Below are 12,900 nucleotides of genomic sequence, written 5' to 3'. Positions count from 1 at the left end.
GCAGACAGGCCACTCTCGCGCGAACTAACGCGCAGGTTAACGACGTGCGGCAAACAGCAAGTAGAACACTCCGCAATTTGAGCGGAAGAGACCACACGGCAGTCATTTGGGCGCAGAGCCCACAGCACACGTGCACGCGCGGAACCCCGCAACGCCGTGCCGACAGCCTGCGAAAGACGAGCCCCGCACGACGCGGCAACGGTGATGCGCTCACACCACAGGCCACGGTTGTCTCGGGTAAACGAAGATCGGGTCTCCTGTGCCTCGACCGAAGGCGCTCTACTTTATGAAAAACAATCACCCCGTTTAGCCGAGGTCTGCGCCACGCCTGACCCTGGCCCTTCGCCTGGTCCGCCCAAGGGTGTCACGGGTACGCCATGGTTTCCCGGCGTCCTGAAGCGTGTTCTCGCCCAAACGTGTCCTCCGCAGGGCACAGACGCACCAGCCCAAGAAAGTGGTGCCGCTCGATTTCAGCGCATTGGGTGCTAAAGGCCCAATGAAGCAGGGGCAGTCCCAAATTCCAGCTATAAAGCAGTCCCTTGCTACCGACGCCAAAAGCTCGCCAAACGGAGCGAACTGCGGCAAAGCGCTCGTTTATGGCGGACTTTCGTGACACGACATCGGCGACCCTTTTGCGCTGCATGTGCATGTGCATCGCTGAGGCGGACCCGTCGCGAGGAAGTGAAATTCGCATCGCCGTCACGACCCGCCCCCCCACTAACGTGAAGGTGCGAAAAAAGCGGAACCACACGACCTTGCTCCCCTGCACTCGAGGCCGCGTCGGACCCGCTCCAACGCAGCGTGGCTTCATGAGCTCCTATTTGAAACATGCTTTCAGTTGACGCTCGTAGGCCTCGACAGCTGGAAGGTGTGGGCTGGCTGCAAGCGTTCCGCAGGACGGCGAGCTCTCAAATCGAAATTGAATATTACACGACAAAAAGACCAGTGGGCAGGCTAGCATCAGCTAGCATGAACTTTACAGCGATAAGACAGACTTAACCACACTCTCCTTACTCACGCACGACGCACTCCAGAAAGCAAATAAACGGGCAAGCACGTCCCGACTAACCGGCCCAACTCTCAGCATTTTTTTAGTACTATACTTTGAACAAACGTGAAGACTTGACTTTTACGAAAGACAGCAAAAGTAAATACGACGGGCGGATGCCTTCATGAACGTTCCCGCCGGAACCACCAATACGGGGCCACTTATACAGGGAAACCCAACGGGCCACTGAAGCGTAGGTTTGAAGGAACGCCGCAGCTTGTGGACGACTTGAACATCACCTCCTCTTTTTGTAGGCTGGAATTACCGTATCAGGTTGCTGCCAATCCTATACGGATATAAATTTGCATTCCACAATGATGTCAACGACCCAATTTTACCACGAACGCCAAACGTAAACTTGAGCATAAAACTACCCATGACCCAATTTTACCACGAACGCCAAACGTAAGCTTTTGAGCATAAAACTACGCATATCTTGTGCCTCACTCATCAAGAGGGGCCCTATCTTGAACTCTAACGCCATTTTCCGTGACTATTTGTACTTGGGGACGACCCCGTGGAAACGAAATCTTCAGTAGGCGCCTCAACTGTGACACTGTCGAGCAGAAAGCGTTGTCCCACAGATTTGCAAGCTTATAAATAATTAAGGACCCTAATAAAAAAGAAACGACAACACTACTGCCAACAAGCAAGGCCGACAAGATTAGCACACTGAGCGAGCAGTTCCAGGGATTTATACACCCCCCCCCCCCCTCCCCAACAACCCCCTAACATCCTGCGAGAAGGATTTCGACACCCCCCAAAAACATTCCACAACCTCACAACCTTTATCCCCCCCCCCCCCCCCTCCCCCAACCGAAATTCTGGGTTAACCGCTGGCTAGAACTCGCTTAAGTCTCCAGAAGTACCGGTGTTCCCTTTCTACGTTTAACACTTTCCAACCTCTAGCGTGTACGGCTACACAAAAGGGCTAATGGTCAAACTGTGAATGTACTGTTAGCACACAGCAAACATGGTACGGTCGGTATGCAGAACGCAACGCTGCGAACCGTTTTGAACTAGCACAGATAAACAAAACATCAACCACCGCGTCTTAAAATAAAAGCATCGGGAAGAGCAGAAGCAACACCAGCGTGCGGAAGAACGTGACCAGGATTTCCCACTCCCGAGTCCCCCTCGGCCGGGCATGAATGGCGGAAGACCGGCCAGCCAACGAGGCGCGTGTCCGTCGTGCTCCTCCGAGCCACGCCCGTCATCGTCCCCTCGGAAGAAAGACAATGAACCCAATGAGGCGCATTCCGAACGGTCCTTGAACCATTACGCGGAACGGCACGACGGCCCAGTCGCTGACCCAGGACATGACTCACGACCATTCGGGAGGCCCCGAACGGCGCGCCGCGGCGGAGCGTGACACCCTTGCATGCGCGCTGGGAAACGCCGGCCCGCTACGCTCTTTACGCCGACAAAGGCTTTCCCCGCTCGCACGCGCTGCAGGTAGGGAAAGCCTCGGGGCTCCGGCCCTGGCCACGAACTAGGCGAAAGAGACGGGCAGCTGCCCCTAGCTAATCCGCTACCACCAGCTGTGCAGCGGTCAGTTCATGGCTGCGCATAGACGGCCGGAACACCATAACCCAGTTCACTGGGCCAGATAGCGGAGGGGAGTAAATGCATCCACTAACAATGTTTTCACTCCTGCGCTGCGTACCCTGGGCACGGCGTCTATTATAAAGCCTGCTTAGCGAACGGCACAGGCCACACACGTGTCAACGTGAAGTTATAGATACAAAACACCACGACTTATTCCTTATTTTAGTTGCTTACTGAATAGTTGAAATTACTGCTTCATTTTGCATCCTACGAAAGCAGCCTTCATTCCAAAAGCTTCGGTCCCTGTGTTGGACCGACCTGAACTGCTCTTCGTGAAGGGTGCACCATGAAATAGTAAAATAACGGGGGCGATAGATCGAAGGACCGATACAAGAGCTGTTTTTGCCACATCGTCCGCTTGAGGGATTACAAACTGCCCAAGGACTTCTATGCTTTTACATATTGTGTGAAACACACACACACACACACACACACACACACACACACACACACACACACACACACACACACACAAAAAAAACAAAAAAAAAACAGTGCACCCTTGCCGATTCAGTACTTGCAGAAACCCCACCGAAGCTCTGACGACACGCCTCCACAACTCGTGCCGGTGGCAGCCTACGCGCTCGTCGTTGCGCCGCCTGAGCTTCGGTATAAAAACTATAGTAACATAACAGATCTCCCAAAGTGGCGAGCAAAGACTGGAGAATTTGTGAACGGTGAGAAACGAGGGGATGCCTTCTGGGCGTAAACGGCTCGCGGCGCACTGCGAAACGGTCGACAGCGTTTCTTTGCTTGTTTTGCGCTCAAGTATGAATTTTTGGGCGAGACAAGTGCTAGGATTTCGGCCTGTCTGTCGCCCGAAAAAAAAATTTCATAAGTCACTGGTGGGAACCAAGACAAACGCCTTACGCGTGGAAAGCGAAAACACGCATTACCCACTGAGCAACACACGGCAGATGACTATATGAGGCGGTTGGATGAATGGTAGGCGGTTGAGTTAACGTCATCGTTGCTAGACGCTGGCGTCCACTATGACAAGACGTTAATTCAAACACGTGAACGCTTGGTCTGCGAAATACGAAACCGACAACCGAATTACGGAACAGGAGCGCTACCCGGCAACTTTCATCAGAGCGAACAAATACACGCCCCTTTATTTTTCCGTTTCTGCGGATGTAAGAGTGGTAAGAGTTAGAAACCGAGGCAGCACTGCTTAACATTCAAGTTCGCGCGCGAACGCAACTTCGCCAACGTAACGGAAATGCAGACCTGGTAGGAGACGAGTGAACTATGACCCGACGGCGTACGAGACGCATGTACGCTGAAAGCAGGATGTAATAGCACCAGCATGCTGGTTCTGGCGCTGACGCTGCGCGACATGCCGAGGGGATGACTTATCTTGGAAAGATGAGCGCACTATTTGCTCCGAGGCATCGTGGCCAGTGGCGTAGCCAGAAATATAGTTTGGGGGTTGTTATACACCGCCGACAAAATAATAATAATAAAAATAAAACAGAAGGAAAAATAGCCTCCGCCCAAACATTGCTTTGTTTTCCTTATCTTGTCTAATTTTCTTATTCTTCGTTTTACGCAATGTACCGATGCGGAGTCCGAACAGCGTGGATGAAAAGAAAGCCGAAATGAGAAGGGGAGAGAAGGGGGGGGAATGCACCGCTTCGAAAATTTCGGCGGGTGTTCTGACACCGAACTCCCATCCCCGATTCCTGGCTACGCCCTTGATCGCAACAACCGTTCGGCGAGGTAAAATCGAGACTCGGCATCACGCTAAGGGTCTGTCCTAGATTGTTCAGGGTTCAGAAGCATTGGCTAGGGTCTTGAAGAACCTGCAGAGAAAGGCAGAGATCCCCCCATCTTGCACGCAACCTAAGCGCACATACAAGCAAAACGGCACGGACAAGCGAAAGTGTGATCGAGCGGGGTAACGACTGAAATGTTACTAAAAAATGGCATGTTTGATATGCTACTTGCATAGAATCTGCAATTACCTAACGCAAAAAAAAAAAAAAAAAAAACTGAAGACAATTGAAGCAACTCGCTACTGCATATTTTCCGTACCCACACAACCAACACACAAAATTCTCTAATAAACAAATTAAACGAAATGTTAAATCAAAGGACTTGTGAGCTGCATCCAGGGGTGCCGCAGACGCAGTGCCGGCGAACATGACATCCACCTACAGCACTGACAGGCCTGCTCAACAGCGGAGACGGTCTGCACATGCTTCTTGTCCAACGTTTAACAAATGACTAGGTCGACCGCAGTTGAAGAAGCATGTGCAGCACAGTTACACTGTTTCCCACTTTCACCACCGAGAAGAGAAGCGCCTCAGGACGCATTCCACGGCCGTGCCTCCCACCAAACGCGGATTGATTGTGCGACCGCTAACGTGTCTACACAAAGCTAATGAGCACACGGCCGAGACACCAGAAAGAAACGACCGCCAAGTTCTTTCGTCCTCGCGAGCGCCTACCTCGAACACCTTTCGTAAAACAATTTCAGAGGTCGCGCTCGAAGCCACATCCATAGAAAGCGAAACAGGGGGAATCAAGAGAAGCGAAACTGCCTCGGAGGCGATCGCTCGGCGTCCAGCTGCTCACCTGCGGGACATGCCGGCGAGTCCCACCTTCTGGATGGCCAGCGTGCTGCGACAGGCCGGTGGCCGACACACACGGGACGTCAGCACCATGGCGAGCGCACACACGGAACTACGGCCAAAAACCAGCCGGCGAAGACGGCTGCGCCGGCGCGACAAGCGAGAGGAGCGGCTGCTTCAGCGAAGGTGAACAACCACAACGCGGCCACGTGACGCCCGGCGCCGCCAATAGCGGCGCCAAGGCTTCCCACGCGCGGACGTCGGGAGGGAACAGCGGGAGAGAGCGCGCGGCCACAAAGACAATGATGGCACCCTGTTCCCCGAAACAGCCCAAACACCGGCAACAGGTAGAAGAGCGGGGCAAATGCACCGTACCTCTACCCGGAACGCGAGCCGGGCGGCCCGGCAACGCCGATCAGGAAAGGGCCGATGATGCGAGCTCGCATCGGGGGCCGACGCAATGCTCCGCTTAAACGGCCGGGATAAACCAGCGCACCTTAAGACGTTTGGGACTGTTCAACGAGCTGATCCGATTTCTAATTTCTTGTGCCATCACCTCCCCGCCCCTTCCCCCCGCGTCACGGCTGAAACCATTTCCCGACACTGCGCTCTAATTGGAAGCTAAGACTGCTGGATCAAATTTCGCGAAATTCTATAAACAAAGTCAATTTTAAATAACCATACCGGATTGCTGCGCGGAGGTGCGTAAACGACACCAATTTAATCTCAAATCCATTTCCCGCGCCGGCTACCTCAACTCAAAACTCACACGGAATCCATTTCCAAATGCACCTGTAGCAAACACTAACTCCTAGAGCACAGATACTTCGTGTGCAAAGTCTCTCACTCTCTCTCTCTCTCTCTCTCTCCATTGCTCACATTATAAACATTGCTCACATTATCAGCTTTTGCGGAAACTTGCTACTTTCAGATCGTAACTTAATGCCGCTTCAGATCTGTGCTTTGAGCTGGATGCTAGATCCACCTGGGCCTGAGTCATCTTGTGCTAAAGTTGGCCACCGAGCAATCAGCCGTCCCCTCCAACGCCGAAAATGAAAACCGACTTTGCGAACGACGAGATTAAGCTGTCGTAAACGAAATACGATTCAGCAGCAAAGTCACGTTACGATTTAACGTGACCAGGAGTATAAGGGGGCTGCGAGAAATGCGTTGCTGGACGATGACTGACAAAAGTGCAGGACAAGGAGTTGCGCGATGAGATGGCTGGGAAGCGGAACAGCGACACGTGAGGAGATGTGGGAAGATGATTGCGACCCGGAGTTCGGAACGAGTCCGATCAGCAGAGTGACGAGGATTGGAACGCGGTGAATCAAGAATCCAAGAATATTTAGTGATGAGCGTGAAAGAAGTGGCTTGGAGCACGACGAAGAATTGGACGACGAAAAGGCCGGCAAGTCCAACGGTGACTAGTGACAAAACGTGCAATGAGAATCGCGACGAGTTCGGCACAAGTCCGACCAGAAAAGTGGCGACGATTACGTCGGGGTGAGCGACAAATGAGTGTGCTATGTGAACGAATGACAAAGTGTGCGACAACGTGTGGGACGAGGAATTTCGCAAAGAAATTGCGAAGGATTGCGTGAGGAGCAGCTTGTCCACGAATTACGAGTATGTGTTAAAGCTGTTCTGGTCTTTACGAAACTAACACACGGTGACTCATAAATAAAGCATAATTATACCAAACACGCGATTGCTGAAAAAAATTCCTACTGCAAAGCATTTTCCATCACGAACCATGGCGCGAGTAGCTCCGACAACAACCAGGCAGATTGACGGCTGTTGCGCGCGTTTCGTTCTTTTATTTTTTGCGAACCACCATTTAAGGCCGCGCGCTGTTTGCGGGCACGTACACATTAACGACGATTGTTTGTAGGGTTTAACGCGCCGACGCAACGCAGGCGATGAGGCGCGCCGTAGTGGAGGGCTCCGGATTAATTTTGACCACCTGGGGATCTTTTAATGTGCGCCGAAATCTCGTACACACGGGCGTTTTTGCTTTTCCATCAGAAAAGCGGCCGCCGCGGCCGGGAATCGAACCCGCGACCTCGTGTTCAGCAGCGCAACGCCTTAGCCACTGAGCCACCACGGCGGGTACATTAACGACGAATGAATGAATGCATAGAGCCACGAGGTTTTCGCGCTTTTTATGTGAGCGCATTCTTTAGTTAGATGACGGTGAGCAGCGCGTGGGAAGTCCAATCATTCAACGACGGACAACACCGACGGTCACGTGAAAGCAGGGCACGCGCGCGAGACATGCGCCGTGCACCTGACCGACCACCGCAAAGCGCGCCCCGCAGCCACGTGACCTACGGCTCAGTAATGACGTCACGATAACTCAACAATAATGACGTCACGGAAAAGTAGGGCACACAAAGGAAAAAGGATAACTGCACAAGGTTTGCGCCACGGCTTCAAGCGGTACTATTTAAAGAAATTGCGTTACACACGCCGCAAAACAGAACGGAAGGCTCCACGAATCAATGAACAGTGCGAGGCTGAAGTTAAGGTTAAGGTTAGCGTGTAGCCTAGCGTGCATGCCCAGCTGGAAGACATGGGGACGCGATCACCTTCCAGCGTGTTCGGGCGGCGAATGCCCGTGCGCGACAAAGCGAGTCCCTCAGCGACCGGCGGTTCTGGCATAGCATATTTGGCAGGCTTTAACCGCCGGCCCAATAAAAGTTTTTTCCAATCCAAAAATGGCAGGCCCCGCGCGATGGGCCTGGCACAGAGAAGCAGAAGCCTGACCATTCGCACAAGATAAAAAACGAACGAAATTTCGCAGCGTTCATACATAATACATACGCCGGCTCTGGAACAGGCACGTACGAACCTGGCCGATCACAGGGGGGCACAAAAGCGGGCCGAAGCACTCACTTGCTGTAAGGCGCCGCTTTCCTCCGTGCTTGCATAGCGTGAAGGCACACAGCCATCCCCAGAGCTCGGGCGGCAGTGACGGCGAAGCGTTCTTCTGCACAGCACGCAGCAGCAGTGCGAGCTACCCAGAATGCCAACTCCGCGTGCGCGTGCAGAGAACACCGACGTGGACGGGCACGCGCAACGCCGCGCGGAGCGCGCATATCTTGAGCAATGAACAGTGTACACGCCAAGATCACGAGCTCACGGGCAGACACTCCCAGCGAAACCAGTTTTTTTTCAAACATTTTTTTTCGACCCCTCCGCCTTTTATTTTTAACAGCGCCAGCTATAGACTGAAGTTGAAGTGTCCCCGAGACAGCCTATAAAAAAAAATGAAAAGAAAGGACCCCTGTCCCTTCACCAGAGCGCGCGCCACGAGGGAAAATCACCCCACCGTATACCACACGTGCACGCCTCAGAGTCTGAGCGCTGTTTTTAACTACAGGCCTCTTATTTGTCATTTTAGACAGCCCATAACTGCTCCGAAGCAACTCCGCATTTTATTTGGACATAGAATGTCAGTGACGGGAGCAGTTTCGGACTACCCACAACTGCTTCAGGCAGGCAATTTTTTTTATTAGTAGTATTTATTCGAAGGGGGGACTCAAGGTCCAGTCAAGGACGGGGAAGGCGGTACAGAAGGTAAGAGCGTCTACATCCTCTTATGTATCCCCGTAGTACTAGCGAAAGTTCACAGGGACACAATAAAAGAGACCATGTGTTCACGCCGGGCAATCGGCATGCGCGCGCTGTGACGCAAGTCAGTTCTCTGCTTGTTGGAGAGCTTTTTCTCCTCAGAGGTGTGAGCGATAACTGTTAACGGCGATCCCAAGTACAGAGTTATTTTACGTTTTGATTAATTGTGTAACATGAAATAACTTTTCGGATAGTAAATAAAAATTTCAATTTTTTATTCAACACTATCAAATTTAAAGGAGTACTGACATAATTTTGAAGGTGAGATAACTTCGGAGATAGATTGGTGTGAACACACATCATCTGTAAAATATCAACGGCAAATACAGCCTAGAACATATTTAAAATCAATTTTAAAGTGTGCGACACGAGCAGCCAGCGGAGGACCTCGCGCAATCGACATTCCCTGCATGTGGAGTAAAACAACGTCACGAGTTTGTTTTGGCCGCTTCCTCACTGCCGGCGTTTCTCGCCGGCTCGCCGCTCCGATCGGAGGTCAGAAATTTCACTCTCGAGCAACGAACGATCCGATCGTTGGAAGCGGAGGCGCCGGGATTTCGTTGGCTCATCGGGCAGCTGGCCGCGATCTAAGTTCGGCAGCGATTCCACGCACTCTATTCTTATTGCTTTTTATAACACTGGACGAGAAAACGCGCCGGGGACACGAAAAGCGCACTGAGCGAGCCGAACGCTCGCTGCGCAGGCGGCGGCCACGGCCGCGAAGGCGAAGTAGCGCAGGCCGGCCGCAGGTAGCTCGAGCGACAGCTTGTTAACGCTGCACCAAAGGGGACACAAGTCCCAAACAAGGCAGCACATACGAGAAAGGAGTTAATGATGCGATGACGAATTGCATCAAAAATTGTCATCTGCATCGCTTGCGAGAGCGACAATCGAATATCGGCCGCAGTGTCCAGCCTACACATCTGTAGGCAGACCGGCCGGCTGCTACCAGCACGCGTCTCCCCACCCACTGTCTCGAGCGTCGCGCGTCGTTCTCTAGCCGCGGCACTCACGGCGCCTGCATCACGTCCACGGTCGCCTTTTTAATTAAGCGGCTGATGAGATCAGTACGTAGGGGCATTAACAGAAACTGCCGCCGACGCGGAATCGACAGTGCTACGGCAGCTCTGCTCTGTGATATCCGTCCGACAGTCACGTGGGTAGCTTTGTTTATAACAAATTTAGCCTTTCGCGGGTACCGCTGAAACCGAAACGGCGACTGGCCGCATTAAAAATGTCTTTTAATTAAACAACCGTCGCGCGCTGAAGCAAATTAGGTTTCTACACGTGACAGATACGTCATTAACTACTTATAGCAACAACAACAACAAAAAAAAGATTCAAATTATTTTGTCAGTGCCCCTTAAAAATAAAGAGGCAAAACCCGGAAGCTAGTTTCCGAAATAACTACTCGAAGAAAGCCAGTTAATATATCCCTCAGTTGCATAGCTATAGACCACACGTTTAGTTTAGACCACACGCAAAAATAGACAAACTGGCCAGTGTCATTGTTAAACGCTACAGTAGACTCACGATAATTCAGACTCGAAGGGACCCCAGGATTTTGTTTGAATTATCTGAAATTCTCAAAAGTATGACCGGGGTCGCATACCAACCTGTGTTCTAATGTAATGTTCACATATACCATATGCAGAACCATGCGGTCTCGTCTGCGCTGCACTATTAGTGGGAGCTACTCCTCATATCATTACGAAATCGACGCACGCAAGACCTACCTACAATACTGCTAGAATGGACTTTCAACAAGAGAAGACCAATTATACATTATCGTGACTTTCGGCCAGAAGACCACACTGGAACAGGTCGAGCACATGCTCAAGCGAACCACCAACCGCAAGAGAGGCACACAATAAACTTTTTACACCATTTTAGCCAAAAAGGGTGTAGCATAAGTGGAAAAAGGGTGTTGGGAGGCCTTTACACCCTTTTTCTTGAATCTCAACATCCTTTTCCTAGCTCTACACCTTTTTTGTGTGAAAAAAAGGGTGTTGATCAACTTCAACACCCTTGGTTTTTATCAGGGTGTTGGAAGGGTGTGGAAAAGGTGTTCAGCTGTTCATTGAATAAGGCCATGCTTGGATGCATAATAGCACTGTAAAGAACAAGGCATCCTCTCATACACTTCTCTACTCGCAAGAACTTTTCGAACGCTAGGAGGAGGAAATTCTCAAACGCCAAAAAAAATCATAATTGCTCGTATGCAATGATCGCTCGTTTCCATGTGCGGTGCACCTCACGCCCCAATTTAGCTTTGGCACGTGAAACACCAATTTGAACCTTCAAAACGGCTGTTTACCGAGTGCAACACGCTTGGCTTTCTGTAGGGTGTTGAAACGGTGTGAAATAGGTGTTCTTCTGTTGAAAAAAAAGAACAGCGGAGCTGGGGGTCGACCTAGTTTCTTCAGGTGTTGCTAAGTTTTGTTATGTTTGCTATAAGATTTGCAATGTTCTTGCTAAGCTAGGATGACCGCTGAGGGGCGAGGTCAAGTTTAGCCGGATTTTACAGGTTGTTTCAATGTGTGCCCCACACTGACAGCGGATCCAAGGGGGAAACAAGCTAGGTCGACCCCCAGCTATGCTGTTTCTCCAGCCTTGCACCACTATTGCAAGCTGCGCCAATTTTTTTTTGCCTTTTAGAATCCAAAAAAGACCAGCACCTTTGAAATGGTATAGTAAGAGGTGCGCATACGCATACGCCCCTTGTGTTCACACCTTCCATCGTGGTTCACACTAACAAGCTTGAAAGCCGACTTCACTGTTATAATACCCCATCTGCGGTGGTGCACCCTTTACAGGTGCAACAGTTCTTTTTCTTTGTATTTTTTTTGCTAACGCCACCGAAACTACCTCAAGCTTAAACAGCTTCACTGGTAATAAATTATGCCAATTCATGTTGCTTTAAAGATCGTGAGGTACAATAAACCCCCCGCTTGTAGAAAAATGTTCAGTCCACCCGTGTAAACAGGTACAAAATGCCTCCAAAGTTGGAGGTCTCTTCACCTTTTTTTCTTAGTTGGCGGTCTTGTCTTACACCCTTTTTCTTTACGCCCTTTTTCTTAGTTTCGAACCCCCTAATTTTTAGCTTTACACCCTTCTGGGAAAAAGGGTGTTGAAATAATGAACACCCTTTTTGAAGGGTGTTGAGGTGGCGGGGAAGATCTGTTGGTAATTAATAAAATTTTATAAGTTATGGAACATAAAAACTACCTCGTGATTAAAAAGTTTTTGCAAATACGCGTGTTGATTTGTATAATCTTGTAGTAAAATCCATAGTTCCAAAATTAGCGCTAAAATATCTGTTTTCTGCGACAAGCCCACCGACTCGATTGGGAAGGGGGGGCTTTCCTCAGCTGTATATGAAAGCACGAGCACATGTATTATTAAGTAAGTATGCACTTCCTGTACCGCTTGCATCCCGTTGGTTTTCTTTCTCAATTCATTTGTGTTCCAAGTGTAACTGTGCGTATTGACTGTGTTGAATGCTGCGCGCTCCGCCGATTCACATTGCCACTCGTAGCTGCTGCCCTGGCCACACCCTTATTTTAGGGTGTTGAGCAATCTTACACCCTTTTTTTAGGGTGTTCACTCGAACACCTCATGGGACAAGATTCTTACACCCTTTTCGGCCAAAAAGGGTGTAAGAAAGTTTAGTGTGTGTGGACGAAGAGGAGGTAAACATGGCCATTGTTGGCTTCGCAGTAATCAACTCTAACAGCTGCTGAATTGCACCAGCTAAACCCTTCACGAGTTGGGTCTTAACCTGTAAATGCGACTACATACAAAGCTCCTGAGTGACACCACGCACGTGCTGGGGCAAAATCCGTGTTGTGCACTACGCCATGTGGTCAGACAGAAGGCTCCAGAGACGTGTGTAGTGTCCCTCGCTCGCAGTCGCTTGTCGATATCTTTACTCCTCCTGTAAGCGTTGCGCGGATTGCTAAACAAGAGCAAAAGCTGTTAGGCTCGGGCAACGACGGGTCATATCCAGCAAGCATTCTTCCCACTCCAATA

At 50.6% G+C, this 12,900-nt stretch overlaps 1 protein-coding gene across 4 annotated transcripts in view; it reads right to left on the bottom strand.

Moving 5' to 3' along the window:
* The window catches only part of LOC144155763 (dnaJ homolog subfamily C member 7-like), a 77,471-nt gene that overhangs the window by 39,097 nt on the left and 25,474 nt on the right, over positions 1–12,900 (bottom strand). The window contains exon 1 of one of the 4 annotated variants that reach the window (XM_077687402.1): positions 8,131–8,180. The exons of 2 other annotated variants lie outside the window; for them this stretch is intronic. In XM_077687402.1, the coding sequence (XP_077543528.1) occupies positions 8,131–8,165 (35 nt within the window). In that variant the 5' untranslated portion in view covers positions 8,166–8,180. Of the gene's footprint in view, positions 1–5,236; positions 5,341–8,130; positions 8,181–12,900 lie in introns of those variants that run through there. One more of the 4 variants, XM_077687404.1, reaches the window with a different exon arrangement.

The sequence above is a fragment of the Haemaphysalis longicornis genome, unplaced genomic scaffold, assembly GCF_048455015.1.
Source record: "Haemaphysalis longicornis isolate Haplotype H1 unplaced genomic scaffold, Haemaphysalis longicornis Haplotype H1 scaffold_1, whole genome shotgun sequence".
Lineage (NCBI taxonomy): Eukaryota > Metazoa > Arthropoda > Arachnida > Ixodida > Ixodidae > Haemaphysalis > Haemaphysalis longicornis.
The sequence above is the reverse complement of the archived record's forward strand: the minus strand, read 5'-3'. Positions and strand labels throughout refer to the sequence as shown.